Source organism: Argiope bruennichi, chromosome X1 (assembly GCF_947563725.1).
Source record: "Argiope bruennichi chromosome X1, qqArgBrue1.1, whole genome shotgun sequence".
Taxonomy (NCBI): domain Eukaryota; kingdom Metazoa; phylum Arthropoda; class Arachnida; order Araneae; family Araneidae; genus Argiope; species Argiope bruennichi.
The window spans coordinates 99,070,085-99,087,923 of record NC_079162.1 but is presented as its reverse complement, the minus strand read 5'-3'; the positions used below and the strand labels follow the sequence as shown (position 1 = coordinate 99,087,923).

Sequence of the window (17,839 nt, the reverse complement as noted above, 5' to 3'; positions counted from 1 at the left end):
GTAAGAGGGGGGGGATATTGCTCACTTATTTCATGTCCTCTAATTTCAAATCACACAAAATTATGGACATGGTGAAATAAAACACAAAAGAGCATTCTCGATATCATGATACTAACCATTACATGATTACTTATCAAAAATGATTACAAAATATTTTTCTCTAATTATTATATTTGAGCATCATTTTTTGCATATCTTTCAATCGGCATTTTTTTTTTTTCTTTCTTTTCATTCGGCAACCAATGATTTCCATTGTTGCTCCTTTTTCCTGAACTTTTTGCTTTTCTCAAACTTTATAATACCTTGCATATACTTTTATTTTTTTACTGAATACTCGCAGATAATTTTCGCTTTTGCATACTCAAGCGAATATTTCGAGATCAAAACATTTAAGACAGGATTAAAAGTTTAAGGCAACATACACAGTTCTTACACCAATCAAAGAATTTTTCTTCAACTTTTTACAAGCATATCATGCTTGATACTAAATCCACTTTCCAAAGCCACTATGCCAAGAGATATCAAAGAAATATTTTTGACTTCACCCCAATCTAAATTTTTTTAAAACCTCAAAACATTAGAATAGAAATCATCTAAACGAATTTCTTCATTAAATGAATTTTTTTTTGTCTAAGTTTTTTTATTCAGTTTTTTCCCCAGAAAATTTCATAATTGGATCTTTAAACATTCTCAATATGAAGGGAAAATTTGTACTTTGGAATAAAAAAAAGCAAATCAACCATTCACTTTTCTGCAGTATTTTTCAATAAATGAGGATATAAACAATATGCAGCTTTTATAAACAACAAAATATTTAGACACATTGAATTTTTTTTTCTTGTAACACTCTACAGAAATATTGCTATAAAATATTTTGATATGAAGTCTCCCTTCTTTGTTTCATTAGCTCCGCAAATAGCTCGTAGACAATATTTCAACATGAGCATTTTTTCTCAGTCTTGGAAATAGGACTAATCTATGCAGAAGAAAAGAGAATGAGTAGAAAAGAGATGCGCTTTCATGGTTAAACTATCGCGAATGATGTTTTGTCTTTGGAGCTATAGCTACGATCTTTTATTCTTGCAACGTTTAAAGAGATCGACATTTTTTTAAATGAAAAAAGCAAACACTCAGAAATTTAAAATTCCTTGCACTTTTTCGGTTTTTAAGGAAAATTTCAAAATTCCCAGCCTTTCTTTCGTTTTACACATGACTTTTAAATATAAAGTGAGACAGTATAAAAGTTTAAACGAAACCATTAAACACTCCGACCTTAAATAATGAAATATATAACGAAAAGATATTTCTTTTTTATATGATTTCACGGTAATACCGAAGAGATTTTTAGCGATTATCAACATCTTAATATTTCTACACTTAGAAATATTAAGATAGAATAAACTTATATAGATAGAAAAAAAATTTTAAACACTGGCACCTAAAACCAATTTTATTCTCTAGAAATAAATTATTAAGATTCAGAAATGAATGTTGTATAAAAATGTACTAAGTAATTAATAGAACATTTCTACATAAATACATTTTCATAGAATAAATACATTAAAAAATTGAAGTATGTGATAGATGAAAACATAATTGATAGTTGCAAAATTAATATTTACAACTCTAAGCAAATGAACACAAAATTATTAATGAACTACATTTAATCAAGTTCAATTGTTTAAAACTGTTTCAAAGTCAAATACTTGCTTACACATCAAATGGTAAAAACATTCTAAGGAAAAAAGAATTTTCGATAAATAAGTGAAGATAACTCTTGCAAAAAATAGAGAAAGCAAATAAATTTACAGAACCTTTGATGTAAATGGGTCAAAAAGTAAATTCTTAATTTAAAAAAATGAATGTCTTAAAATGAATCGCATGTAAATGTTCACATTTGACTATTTTTCAACATAATTTAAAATAAAAGAATTCTCAGAATGATGAGATGCTTTATGCAGTGAAATCTTTCTTTACACTAAGCAACTAAAAATGATTCATAGCATTCATTCAAACCTGCTATTATAACAATTTTTTTTTTCGGAAGTGGTCTCTGATGTTCCATAAAATAACTACTGCACTGTTCCAGTAGAAAATCAATAATCTTTTGTTTAAATGCGGTACGGTTGAAAAAGATTATTATTCTGGAAGAAAAATATCTTGATCAATATAATAATCGAATCTGTAATTACCTGAAACAAAATCCCACACTTTTACTTTGCGATCACCACCAGCAGTAACAAATTTAAAATCTGAATGAGTCCATGCAACAGCATTAACTTCACCATCATGAGCTATCTAAATGTGATACAGAATCTCAAAATATTAACCATTAATGAAAATTTCTTAATATATAAAATGCAGTTCTAATAAATCTTTTTAACCATTTGAAATTTATATTCAATTAAGGTAAATGTAAAATATAGATAAAATGTAAACTAATTGATATTCTGTAGGCAATAATTGATTTTGCCATGATTTTACAGCTAAGACTATAGTGTTCAATATTTAATGCAAGAACTGATAAAGGAGTTTTGTTTTATCATTTTTCAGTACTATAATTCTAAACACCAGGATAATGATTAATTTTTTTTAAAAGTTAAACAACACTATCGGCTCACTTTATATCCTTATCTTTCTCGTTTTCCTTCAAAGCAGTAATTAATGAAAATGGTTTTCCAAAATTTATGTTTCTTCCTAATTTACAACGCTATTTAAAATGTAACTTGGAAAGGGTAAAAGCATGGCAATACTAAAACTAGGACAACTTGGAGATGTAATTCAAACTGGGATCAAAGTTGTCTAACTGAATCACCATTGCAAAACATACTACAACAAAACAAATTTAAAAAGATAAAGACATTACTGAAGGAGACAGACATTGACATATTCTTTAAAAAATAATTTGATAGAAAGGCTATGTTTGTAAATGTGAAACTTCTAAATTACTTTCAATGTTAACTAAAGATATAGACCATCTAAGAAATTCAACGTATTTAAATACTATTGGCAACCTAAGGAAAATGTAAATAAAAGAACATCCTGTCCCTCTAGAATTATAATTACCTTCTTTCTAAGTTGAAAGTTTGAAAAGTTCAGAATCTATAAATAAGAACAGAAAAACAATAGCTTTGATCAAAATTATTTATAGATCATTTTGAAGGAATGCACTATTACCTAAATTTTTCCTATTCTCAAAATCGGTCACAGAATTTTCCACAGTAACATAAAAAGCCGACATTAACTAAGGAGATTAAAAACGTTTTTTATACATAACATTCAACGTTTTAAATCAATACAAAAATGTGCTTGAAACTAAAGTTAAAATATGCAACTGCTTTTTTACTTATGAATCTATTAACAAATTTGTAAAAAAATAAATAGGTTATTGAAACACTACAGGAATAGAACAGTGTACGTTGTTTATAAGATAATAGCCGCATATATATAGTTTAAAGCACTCATAATAAAAAAAGGCACTTACAAATTTGTTTTGGACTTTTCTTGGCACAATAGCATCTAAACAAACAGTATTTTTTATCCTAAAAAAATAAAAAGGCAACGATTAATCTGGAAAAACGTTTTATGTCTAATTTCATCGATCATTTCACGAAAGTTAATATCAAGACTTAAATGCTATTTATTGACAAAATGTGTAAAAAAGACTTATTCTGCCAAGTAAATGAAAACTGTTTAACAAATTAACATGAACAGTAGGAATGATATTCTAATTTATATGGCATTAAAGGCTTTCATTTCAAGAGAAATAGGCGTGAAATTCTCATTTTTTTCCCCCGTTTCTTCACAAGGAAATAGTCCAAATTTTATCTATCATCAAAATTTTCTTGTAAAAGCCTTGGCGAGCACAGCGTAACAAACCGATTAGGGAGGCAGAAAGCAGGAAGAAGAAAAGAAACTGAGAAAATATTTTAAACTTGTACAGTTTTAGAAAGGAATTTGCTAATATTATGTTTTGATCGCCATGAAAAAAATAATAGCTCGTGCAACCAAGAAGTTAAAGTGAACCCGAAATTTTTTTTAGTGATTACAAATTTATTTTTAGAACGCAGATAATTAGAAATTATTACATATATACATTAAGAAAAAATGTATCAATACAGAAAAGGTCAAAGCGGTTATTGCAACATACGCATTTACGTATGAAAGGGCATTAAATGCCATAAAATATTTATTTTCTGTAGATCTAAAACTGGATACAGAAAGCGTTTGATTGCTTTCTGATATTTTTCTTAAGAATGAATGAGTATTAAAACCACTGACTGAAATGTTACTTTATATTTAAAATTTAACGAAATAAGGGAGCAAATCAGAATTAATAGTTATTCTTAATCTTCTCAAAAATAAAGAAAATTTCGAAAAAATATTACTTATTAGTATCAATAGCAACAGGTTCTTTGGCAGCTTCTTCTAATTCTTTTTGCAATTTCGCTTGCTTCTTTCTGAAAAAATGAAGCACACTTAGAATGCTAAAAGATGTAATGTAAAGCTTTTGTGACAAATCAAAAGAAATGTTTGGAAGCATACTAATTAACTTATCAGAAAGTCTCCAGGTATATTTTTAAAAGAATATAATTGCCTTTTAAACTGATGCAATTAGTAACAAGAATATATATATGATTTTTTTCAAAAGAAATTAATATTTTATCAAAGAGTTTTGACTATCACTAAATTTAATTTTTTAATTCCTTGCCTGAACTGAAATGTTTTGGAAAGAAAAGCAAATATGTTTAAATTATCACCAAATTTGAATAAAATTATAGACTAAATTATTATAATTATCTAATCATAGCTGGAAACACAAAACAGCAATATTGTAAACAAACAGACCTCATCAAATTTGATAGATGTTAATTCACTCATAAGCATTCCATTAAGTGATAAAACAAATTTTATAAATAAATTCCATATTAAGTTTGCACATGAAAACATTTTGTATTTAAGATCCAAGGAAAAGCTCATTTAAGCTGAGAAGACAAATGTTATTAATCATTGCTTTCACATAATTTGTCTCTTTTCTCGTGCATATCTCATAATCTTGAAATAATGCGAGTAGAATATTCATTCAAAAAATTAGCAGCAACAAAATAAAAATTATTTTAACGTATCATATAGACAAGAAAAGCTTTTAGGCGTTTGACTACTTTCTTTCACAGAAATATTCAAATTGAATCAAATCTTTAAAACTATTAGTAGCCTCATAATCACATTTTTACATAGAACTACAAATTGCAGGTTGATTGAAAGTAGTCGTGAAACAAAATTTATTGCAATTAATAACTGATTTAATATGTCTAAATCAGCTACAATAATCTTAAAGACCACAGTAATAAAATTTAGTAATTATTTGCATTAAATACATATTAAAGTGCTCATTTCATAGTTTGTGGCCAAAGGATGAATACACAATTGATTTACTTACAATCAATCCAGTAAAACTGATTAGGACAGTAATTCAGATGCCTGTAAAATCATTCTATAAGAGCTAAAAGAAGTACTCCTATGAATACATTGCATTTCAGTGACTTTTTCCATTTTTATAGTATTAAATTATTATATTAGCTTTCAATACGTTAGTAGAATATAAAAAGTTCTAAGTACTAGAATATAAAATAGCAAACGGTTTAAAATATAGCAAAAATTTGTATCTCCAAATTAAAAAGATTTGGAAAACATTGTAAAATGAGAAAAAGCATGTATAAGAGGATTCACAGTCTCAAAAGGGAGGAACATTTCTTCAGCTTTCCTGCATTTTTTTTAAAAAAATGGATAAGATATTAAGAGTAGAACATTGAAAAATAATCTAACCTGTGCATTTAATCTACTAAATTTGAGAAAAATAAACCAAAACTTTAAAACATTTCAATAAAAAGAAATTAAAGACAATATATATATATATATATATAAATGTAATGATATTTTAAACTCTTAATTTAATCCAAATTAATTAATTTCCAATACTTTATCTTAATTTAAGCCCATCGTAACTTCATTCTAAAATATTCTCTTATTTCGTGATCCAATTCCACTTTCGGTTTAATTAATCCCTTTGTAAAAATAATGCGCCATCAGTACTACGTATCAAATGAAAGTGATACTTTTGCCCTTGAAAAGGTGTCAAAGGTCAACACATGTTTTCCTTTGGCGCCTGGCCAGAAATCCTATGTTATATAAGACTAGTGATCATTTGTTCGTCCCTTTTTGCCTTCTTGTAAATAATCATGTTTGTCTCCCCGGAGAGAAGAGAGAGAATAAAACGAAATTAAAAATACAAAGTCTCTTCACTGCTGCGAACCTACATTCTACTTAAACCAAAATAATGTTACATATTATTTAGCCTACAGGATTCGAAATTCTTTACATATATATGACAGAGTACATGTGTAAAGGAATAATTTTATCACAAACATTAAAGGTTATTTTTCAAATGTAGAAGAGCAAATAAAAGATAAGATTCAATGTTAATTATAAGAATTTTTGAATTTATTCTCCTGTTGTCTAACCTTTAGGAGACATCACTGTTTATCAATACAAGCAAGAATTCAGAGGACCCATGAAATCCTTACATGCTTTGCTTATCTGCATTTTTAAATTAATCGTTTCACTTTTAGTTTTCGAATTCCAAAATTTGGTAATTCAATGCAACAATATCAAAATACAAATGTTTAAAAAACTGTTTTAGAACAAATAAAACTCAAACAGCTGTATAACTCTAAAATAATAAAATTTTAAATATATATATTTAGAACATTTAATTTAGACTTTCTTTACAGTGCCAAAGATAATAGGATAAAATAGAAATGAAAAATGACTAGAGATGAAGCAATAAACACAAGTAGAATTGAACATAAGTAGCTCATTTTATTACATTTTTTAAATTTATTTATTCATTCGGAATTCAACTGATTTAATCCATCATTTCTAAATTTCATTTTATTACAAATACAATTTCAATGCCTATTAATTTAATTCAATTCATATTTCAATGTCTGTCTAGTCGGATGTTAGTTAAAATGGCAAAACATAAATTTACCAAGCTTTAATATTTTCCCCCAGTTTTAGAAAAACCAAGACACATGAACAATAATATAATGAAAAGTCAAATAAATCACTTACAACGCTTCGAATCTTGCCAATAAGATATCTTCTGAACAAGGCGTAGGAAAAAAAAAAAAAAAAAAAAAAAAAAAAAAAAACTTATGAGTTTGAATCTAAAATAATATTGGCTGTTCATTCGACTTCTATATCGTGTGAGAAATCGGAAATCCCCCTCTCCTTTACTTTAGAACAATGTTAGAGATTTTTGATATTCAAATGCATATTTATTTTTTTAAAAAAACTAAACTTTTTTATATAACTCAACATCTAACAATAACTCACTTTTATCATGAGTACTTAATCTCCATTCTCAAGTCAAATGAAAAAAATTTGCAATTTCAACATTCTTTGGTTGAGAATATATATATATATATAACAAGTTCTCAACTTGTTCATTAGGTATACTTTTAAATATATCAGATTTTCTGACATTTTAATTTATCAGCTTAATTTTGATCTTGCAGGCTTATTTTTATTTCAAATATGAATTATAGCTATGTATCTATTAAAGATCCATCATTCCTAAATTCACTTACATGCAAGAAATTTTGACAGTATTTCAGTTACAAATGCAAAATAACAGGTTATAAAAAAAAATGCAACGAACATACATACCTCTACATTTATTATGGCATTACAATATTTTGTTAATTATAATTAACTAAAAATTAGGAGAAATGAGGAATCTCAACTTGTTTGTTTTTAAAAAGCTAACTGATAACATTCACTTCTTATAACATGTAAAAGGTGTTTTTTGATTGTTGATTTTCGATAGATGAATGATTAGAAATAAGAATTTATAAGAATAATTCACCGGAAATGAAAAGTGCCGTCCAACTTAAACAATTGTATGGAAAGTTCTAACTGATATATTAAAGGATTATTTTTTTTCTGTTTAATAATAAATTATTGAAACGGAATAATATTTCACAAGAAACTTTCACCCACACAGTTTTCGGGCGTGTGGGATGGAAGAATTTTAAAAAATCGAATATTCCAGCTCCAATAAAGTAAATAAATAAGATCGTCCAATTTCTTTTTAAAACGAAGAAGAGTAATTTACAAGGAAATATTTAAGTACAATCACATTCTTTTGATCTAGTGTTAATCTAAAACACTACAATTAAAAGAGAAACAATGTATAGCAAACTACATTTATTCACTAACAGGTGCTTTACATAATAATCAACATTAATACATTAGTAGCTAAAAACATAAAAACTTAGAACGAAAAAAAAAGAAAGCAAAAATAATATAAGAAAACAATTGCACTGAATTGTTTCAATAACCGGTAAACAGCGTATATATCTCCTGAAAATGGAACTTAAAGCAACAATTATAAGAAAACCATTTACAAACAATACAGCTTGATACCTTATAATTCAAAATATGATATAATAAGCAAATCAATATACTTAGAAAAACGTCCAAACTCAGCAATCAAAAATCAGAGAAAAAATATTATATCTACTTGTTACATAATCGTATTTAAAAGCAATTATATATCAAACAGTAAATATTTGGTTGAAAGGAAAGAAATCATTTCAAATACTAAACTACTTCACAGAAATATTTGGAAAATGCCAAGCATGTAAGAAAAACATAAAAATCAACATAAAAAGCCATAATATTTAAAATTCTTTGATTTAAAAAAATTAAATAATTCATACAAGAGAGAGAAAATGCAAAACACAATATCTTGCACATATGTATTACATGCAATTGTAATTTTACTTCAAAAATAATTTATATTGGCTCTCTTTTAATAATGCAAGACAATTTAGTAGAATTAATTGTGTTAGAAAAATTGTTAGCAAACAAAACTTGTGACGAAAGATAAAAATGACGTAAATTACAAGATCGAAAAAGATTACAGCACAATGAAGATTTATAAAATGCATGCACCTGCCTTCATTGTTCATACTGCTCTGATTACCACTCAAAAACATTTTACTTTTATTGAGTGAAACACTTAATATCAATTTTTTCACACCCACTTTCACTTAAGAACTAAAATATTAAGAGGGGAATGAAAACTTCAATATAAATGAATTATAATTATGATATGAAAACTCACAAGTTGAAAAAAAATTAGGGTATGTGTGATAAAATAGTTAAACATTTGATTCCCCTTCATTTTGAGATATATATCTCTTGTTTTTTCAAATTTTGAGTAAATAAAATGCTTAAAAAATTACATTTGCTCATATTAAATATTTTGTTTATAATTATGATAGGAAAAATAAATTCAAACAATTTTAATTAACAAAAAGAAGCATAAGAGTGAAGTAATATTCATTAATTTAAACTTTACTTTAGCTTAGGAACTTCATAAAAGAAGCTGGACTTCATTTTATTTCTACTTATTCTTCTTATTATTTCTTATAAATTCAAATTATATGTTATATTTTCAATTATAATAATTTCATTAAATATAAATATACTTTGTTTAAAACATTAAGTTCTAATAACATTCTTCCACAGTGGCACCAAAAAGTAAGTGATACAGATAATTATTTTATGACTGTATTAAAAACACCTATATATTAATAAAAAAAAATACAAGTATAATATCAAAGCAGATTGTTATAATGTAAGAAATAATTATAAAACAAATGCAATTTTTAGAAAATTAGTAATTTTACATGGAAATGATTAAAAATATATTTGTGCTAGTATTAAAATTTAAACAAGAACAAGTATATATTGCACATAAATCAAATTAAAACTCTTCCAAACCTCATAAATAACTCCGTCTCAGCATTCATTCGATCAGCATCTTCTGCTTTTAATTGAATCAAACGAGTAATTAATTCTTGATTTTCTTTTTCCAATTTTTGTTTCTTCTCATCCATACTTGCATAGGTAATTTGCAAAGCTGCATATTCATCTTTAATGAACTGCAAAATTTAAACATTTAGATAGTTTTACAAATTTTCAAGCTTATTAAAAAAAGAAATTTATCAAAATATTAAAAATATATCTTGAATGTCAAATTATAACCCAACCCAAAACTATATTTTGGGTTGGGTTATACAATAAAATGAAAACATATTAAAAAGTGTTTTTTGATTATATGTCATTTGAAGCTTTGGAAATAACTAATAAAAAATTCCAAACAAAGATAATTTAAATATAGAAAATTATGTGAAAAATTATAGCTGAAAAATATCTCAAAACAAGCAGATTTATATGGTCTGTATATTTATAGATGATTTTAAAAAGTGTGCATAAATTTTATTTTTATTTTGGTGGAAAATATTTTTAAGGGTGGTTCAGATGGATAATAGATGTAAAATTAAACAAAATGATTTATACCATAATTAAAGAACTTTGAATTAGTAAATTGGAAAAGATTTTATTTGATTAACAAAAAACTAACATTTCATAATAGACAAAGATCATTTCAGGTTGTTACTTAATTGAAGAATGAAATCAATAAAGATAATGGGACATCAGCTCTGCAAAGGATATTTCAAATTTAATAAAAATAAGGCACTTTGAAAATGAAAGAATGCAGAGCCCTGAACATAAGAGCTTTAACCTTCAATGCTTTATTATTGATGAAAAGGAAATTATGCGACTATTCATTGCATGAGAATGTGAAAAATTTTTAGCAATAATTAACATGAATAATTCATTACTAAAGAATTTGTTAATTGATTATTAATTTTTTTAAGTTAAAAGTTATTTTTTAAACCTTTATTTAAAAAAGTTTACAACATTACTCGAAATATCTAGTGTTTTTAACCAAACTGAAATAGTTAACCTGCAAAGTACCATGATTAGAGAGCATTTGGGACATCAAGGGGCGATATTGGCTGTAATGCTAGAAGTAAGCAGGCTAGGAAATCTCTTTTCTTCAAAATAATGGGGCACTTTTGTGATGTTTATACATGGTCTTGAAGAAATTTCTTGTTAATTCATGGTAAAAGTTTGTGATGGTAAATTTCTCACAAATCAGGGCACGACAATGATTTGTTTTGGAATCAGTATTGTGCTTGGAATAACAACAGGAATCGGTTCTTCTAGATATAACAAAATATCCATTACAACAAGTTATTGCAGACAGTTTGAAAAGACAGAAAATTTAGAAGTTGGTCCCAGATGGACGAGGGAGAAAGAAAATGAAAGCGATATAAATGAATTAAAGATGACTAAATTAAATCTTACAGATGCTACTTGAAGTTAAAGCAATTTTAGCTAATTTGAACACAATTTATTTCTTGAGAAGGAAAGAGTTGATTTCAACGATTTTTATAAAATAAAGGATGACTAAATATAAAACTTTTTATAAAGTTTCACCATAGCCTTTAAGCTAAGGAGCCTAGAAAACCAAAGTATCTTGACTTTATAAATTTCTTAAATTAGTACATTTAATAATTCTAATATTCCCATGAAAGTTAATGTCAAAAATCCACTCAGGATCGTAGTAGACGGACAGCAAAACATGCACGTGATCCATCACACTATTAAAATGGAGAATTCTATTCAAGACAAAAAACTAATTGTATTGTAGTTAAAAGAATAAAAATAAATAAAATTCATTATCAAATCTAATTTGCTTATGCATTATTCTAAGCGGACACTTAGTGATTTTAGAATATTTTCAGAAAGTCATTCAAGTAAGGAAATCAAAGGAAATTAAATTTAAACTTTGGGCAGTTTTGCATTATAAAAGATTTATAGTATACATATAATTAGACGACAAAAATTTCTAGTTTTAAATCCTTTAGAAATGCTACAGATTTAACATTTTTTTTTTTTTTTTTGATTCTTAAAAGTTTCTATTTTAGAAGGAAAAGTTTTTTTCCTTCCACATAAATTTCATCTGCAAAATATTTTGCATGTTCATAAGAAAACATAAAAACAAAAGGTCCTTACTTGACGTTGACTTTCTGTATCAGCCAATTTAATTTGAACTTGATTCAAAAGCTCTTCTGTGGCAGTTAAGGATGCTTTCAGTTCCTGAATTCTAAAAATACATCATAATAATATCATTCCTACAGAGTTTATTTCTTTCAACAATGTTAATAAAAAAATCAAAGCGTTTAAAATTATTCCACATTTTGAAGAAATGCTATTAAAAGGAAAAAGAAAAGGAGGGAAAAACGCTGCATACAGTACTTCCCCCCCCCCTTCAAAATGCAGTTCTCTTTCTATACATGCGAAATTATGTAGATGCATATTCAGCACTCAGCTGAAACTACAAATTAAATACATTTAATAAAACATAACAAAAAAACCTTCAATAAAACCGCAGCAAGCTTTAATTTCAAATAAAAGAAAAGCCAAAACTTATTTAATGCCTTCATACTTAAGAGAAATGTATAAATTTCCTTTTTAAAAATATTTTATTTACAATTCTACAATTGATATTTCAAAAAATAACAATGCAGTTTAAAGGTTCCATAGGATTACTTCTCATTAGTAGCAGAAAATATTAACACAATAATTAAATAAGCCATTTATACTCCAATTTTTATTACATTTTTTTATTATAAAAATAATAAATTCACAAAATAAATAGGATAGTATTCAATCTACAGAGGGAGAAAGGTCCTTTTATTTATTTGTTATATCTTAGCATGCTAATCATCTAAACTACCATCAACCATGATTTGAAAATTCTGTTTCATTTTTAGAAGGAAAGTTAATGGTAGGTACTAACTCTTACACTTCTATCATTTTTACATAAAAAACCTTTTTCATACATTTGAATACAGACTTATATATTTAGGCCATTGTTTCATATTAGTACACACATTTTATTTTATTAAAGCATCAAAAATCAATGAGAATTTGATCTATGACAGATTATGCATTAAATATTAAAGAAAAGAAAAACAATTCCAATAATTCTAGCAATTAATTAGCTTGCAGTACTTAAATCCGCTCTTTTAAGGTAAAATTTACAATTTAATGTTACAAAATGTTAACAGCTTTTACGCCCCACTCCCTATTTCGATTCACTCTCAAAGATGGATATACCTATATTTTATATATTATTCTTAATCTATATTTATTTTTTAATTAAACTTATTTTTTATCTTAAATTATCAATGTTACTTTATTCTGAAATTTCCCAACGTTTCCTGATTCTAATCTCACTTTATTTAATTTTTTCCTACATGCGCTCTAAAAAATTACTATGTCTGGAATTCTCACGCTCCGAACGAAGGAATAAAAATCTCTAACACCCACGGCATAACTTGTATATATACCCAAAAATTTCTTTCCTGAATCAACATGGGTGAAAAAAAAAATTCTATAAGAAGCCTTTAGTAAAGTAGTAGGAGAAAAATTCTCACTCGATTCCTTTTGTCTCGATATAAATAGAAGCGTTTCATAAGTCATACCCCGCTACAAGCTATGCCCTCCCATGAAAACATAAACTGAAGTTAGTTCCAAATTTGTCTTTTTTTTTTTTCGTTCATTCATCTGCAAAACTAATAAATATATAATGTATTAATATCTCTTTATTTAAAACTTAATTAATTTCCTTTCTTATCTTAAATTAGACCATGTCACTTTATTCTAAAATTTTGTCTTATTTCCTTATCCAAATCCTACATTTTCATTTAATTATTTTTAACATGCACTCTAAAAACATTGATGACTAGTACATTTCTCAAGTTCACAGCGAAGGTATAAAAAACCTTAACACTTATGAATTCCTTACAAAGATATCCAAGATCCCCTTTCCTAATCCGACATGTGTCAAAGAAATTCTTAAAGGATCTCTTATTAAAATCACTAAGTGAAAAACAAAGTTTCATTTTGCTTTTGCATCCTGATGCAAATAAACGCATATCATTGCTTCTCCTGGTGTACATATGAAATCCCCTATGGTAAAATAAACTAAATCTAATTCTAAAAATGAAATCTTTTCAGCCACACATCTGCCAAAATTATGGTATATTATATATAATTAGTCGCAAGTCTAAAAATTCATTTTCTAGTCCTATGTGAGCTATTGGGTTGGCAACTAAGTAATTGCGGATTTCACTCATAGATAGATTCAGTTGAATTTTTAGGTTTGCAGACGTAGTACAAATGTAAAACACATTTTGTTATTTGATAGTTGGCAATTCAGCTGTCAATCAGTAAAAAAAGTTTTTTCATCGGTTGCGTAGTTTTCGTTTGGCGTTCGTTGAAAAATGGAAAATCAAAAGGAACATTTTCGTCATATTTTGCTTTTTTATTTCCGCAAAGGGAAAAACGCATCGCAAGCTCATAAAAAGTTATGTGCTGTTTATGGTGACGAAGCCTTAAAAGAACGGCAGTGTCAAAATTGGTTTGCCAAATTTCGTTCTGGTGATTTTTCACTCAAAGATGAAAAACGCTCTGGTCGTCCAGTTGAAGTTGATGACGACCTAATCAAAACAATAATCGATTCGGATCGTCACAGTACAACACGTGAGATTGCACAGAAGCTTCATGTATCACATACATGCATTGAAAATCACTTAAAACAACTTGGCTATGTTCAAAAACTCGATACATGGGTTCCTCACGAACTGAAAGAAACGCATTTAACGCAACGCATTAACAGCTGCGATTTGCTAAAGAAACGTATTGAAAATGATCCATTTTTAAAACGACTGATAACTGGCGATGAAAAATGGGTTGTTTACAACAATACCAAGAGGAAAAGATCGCGGAGCAGGCCAGGTGAACCAACTCAAACAACATCAAATGCTGATATTCATCAAAAGAAGGTTTTGTTATCAGTTTGGTGGGATTACAAAGGAATTGTCTACTTTGAACTCTTACCACCCAACCGAACGATCAATTCTGATGTCTACATTAAACAACTAACGAAATTAAACAATGCAGTTGAAGAAAAGCGGCCCGAATTGACAAATCGAAAAGGTGTTGTATTCCATCATGACAATGCAAGGCCACACACATCTTTGGTCACTCGGCAAAAATTATTGGAGCTTGGTTGGGATGTTTTGCCACATCCACCATATAGTCCTGACCTTGCACCATCTGATTACTTTTTGTTTCGACCTTTACAAAACTCCTTGAATGGTAAAAATTTCAATAATGATGATGATGTCAAATCGTCCCTGATTCAGTTTTTTGCTAATAAAAACCAGAAGTTTTATGAACGTGGGATTATGATGCTGCCTGAAAGATGGCAAAAGGTCATTGATCAAAATGGGCAATACATTACAGAATAAAGTTATTTAGTTCCATAAAAAAATTGTCTTTGATTTTCTAAAAAAAAAAAAAACAAAAAAAAAATCCGCAATTACTTAGTTGCCAACCAAATATTTTCAGACACTATACGGTAGTAATTTAAACATTAAACACCTCAATAACAAAAATACTCAATAAATTGGTGTTATTTAAAATATTTTCTGTTATTTAATGATTGAACATTAAAATTTGGGAGCTAATACAATTTTCAAGAGTCTGGAATGTTTCAATTCTATTAGCTATCAGAAAGGACCGATTTCAAGGAAATATGTCTTGGGGATGGGAGGAAAACAATATAATTCATTTAACTAAATTTGCGACCTAAGGTTAAAGAACAAAAAATTTAACTTACTCAGCTTTTTTCTCTGTTATTTCCTTTTCCTTTTCATCTAAGGCGGCTCTCAGACTTATTACTTGCTCAGCATACTGCCAATAATAAAAAAAAAAACGTATTGGATACAAATAATCAAATTTAATGATATTGCAAAAAATATTATACTAATACTGAACTGGACACATTTAATCATAATATAACATTGATTTCCATCTGTACATTGATTTGAGATGAGCAAAAAAAAGAGGTATAAGCAACATAAAATATCATTCAGTAAGCCCTAGTTAGATAATCTCTCAATCAAACCATTATACTTATATTTTAAAATCTCAACTAAACAAAATGAACACCAAGCAAACATTCAATGCCTGCAAACCTGCTCTTCTGTAAAAATAAATTTAAAAAATTAAATATTAAACAAATCATTCCTTGTCATATCAGCAAAGCTTTCAACAGATATAACTTCTCAGAAATATTAAGAGAATTAGGAAGCAATTTAATATTCTACTCTACATAATCTTTAGTTTCGTTTTAAAACAGCTCAAATTTTACTATGGGTGCCCAAATAAGTCATTATTCAAGTTTTATATAAAACAGAAAACCAAGCTAAAAAAACTTTTAAATCCTGAAAATTCTTTTAGAATTAATTTTTCAAAGTAACAGTCAAATCTATAAAAAAAATTTAACTTAAAACAGAAAAATTTTACTATGTGGTAAAATTATTTAAATATTTAATACAAACTACTTTAAAGTAAGCACTTCCAAAAGTACTTTCACGAATAAGGATTGACACATTGCTTTCGCTCAAAACCTAAGAAATCGATTTTTTATTTTTTTAAGTTTGTATGTTTCAGCATTTAAAAGCTCGACATTGAAATTCTTTAGAAATTATGACTGGCGATATCCATTGGAATTTCACCAGAGTTTCCTTTTTTTTTTTTTTTTTTTAAATTTGAATGTGCGTATACATAATTATGGCTCCTTTTCTAATCAACTTAATTTTACATCGTGAATTATTCTTCATAAACGTTATGTAAAAAAGCAAAGCTTTCTCAAAAGCAATTATTAATTTGAAATAAACTTCCTTGTCCACCAACTAAATCTCTACATGGAATCCAATACTAAGCAACTCGTTGAAGTTTAAGAGAAAAGTAACTATTTTTTTATCCAAAAATTTATAATGAGTTCTCTAGTATTTTCTTGCCTATGATTAAAGCAGAAATAATTTTAAATAAAATAAATATAAGAAATGCGAAAATTACCTTTTAACGATTTATAACTTCTGTTTTTGTTTTCAGTACTATACATCTAATATTATCTTAAAAATTAAACTTTTCACTAACAAAAGAAATAAAAGAAAATTTAAGAGTTTTAGTACACGCAAGAAATTTTCTGAAAAATCAAGGTCAAACTTGAAATTCTACTTGCAGAAATCGATTTTTGACTACTGTAATGGATGTAAAGAATTTTCACGCGTCAAAACGCTCGCCGAATCCTTTAATCCTCAAAAACTGAGCCAATCTTTATCGACTTAAATGGCGATGTCACAACAGTGGAAATCAGGAAAATACACAATGGACTTATAAATATGGTATTGAATTCAAATAAGGTCTTTTAAGGTTTAGGTTTATTGTAAGTGAAACAAGTTACATGAAATACAAAGTTACTTAAATTTGATTTGAAATGTGTTTTTGTTTGATACATTTTGAAGTATTTATTACTGTAAATTTATCCAGTAAACATATAATATTTCAGTTATATTCACATTCTTAGTTTGGGATTTGAAGGAATTCATTTAATAAAAAGAAAGACTTTTAAAAATTTCGATTTATATCTTCCAAATTTATTAACTTCAGATATAAATAAACGATAATTTTATAAATGCAAAAAATAAGTAATTCAGCCAACAAGAAGAAAAATACAACACATTCAAATTCTTCCAATAATTTTATTTATATTAACAAACTTCGATAAAATTATTAAATGAACAAAAACTTTGAAATTTTTTTAAAAATTCAAAATGAAGTTTTGCAATTCTTAAAATATAAATCAATAATATTTCACAGAAGTGAAAATTATCTTCTTTAGAACAATATTCGATCAAAAACTATCAGAGAAACTATATACTAAATTACAGCACGTTTGAAAATCAGTTTCTTTTGAATCAAATACTATGTAAAA

General features: G+C 27.0%; 1 protein-coding gene across 1 annotated transcript in view; it reads right to left on the bottom strand.

The window, feature by feature from the left end:
• LOC129958385 (autophagy-related protein 16-1-like) overlaps positions 1–17,839 on the bottom strand; it is a 50,867-nt gene that overhangs the window by 16,391 nt on the left and 16,637 nt on the right. The window contains exons 4-9 of the mRNA XM_056070847.1: positions 15,677–15,750; positions 12,001–12,091; positions 9,856–10,016; positions 4,389–4,460; positions 3,485–3,542; positions 2,193–2,298 (exon numbers count right to left, since the gene is read on the bottom strand). Of these exons, the coding sequence (XP_055926822.1) occupies positions 2,193–2,298; positions 3,485–3,542; positions 4,389–4,460; positions 9,856–10,016; positions 12,001–12,091; positions 15,677–15,750 (562 nt within the window). The remainder of the gene's footprint in view (positions 1–2,192; positions 2,299–3,484; positions 3,543–4,388; positions 4,461–9,855; positions 10,017–12,000; positions 12,092–15,676; positions 15,751–17,839) is intronic.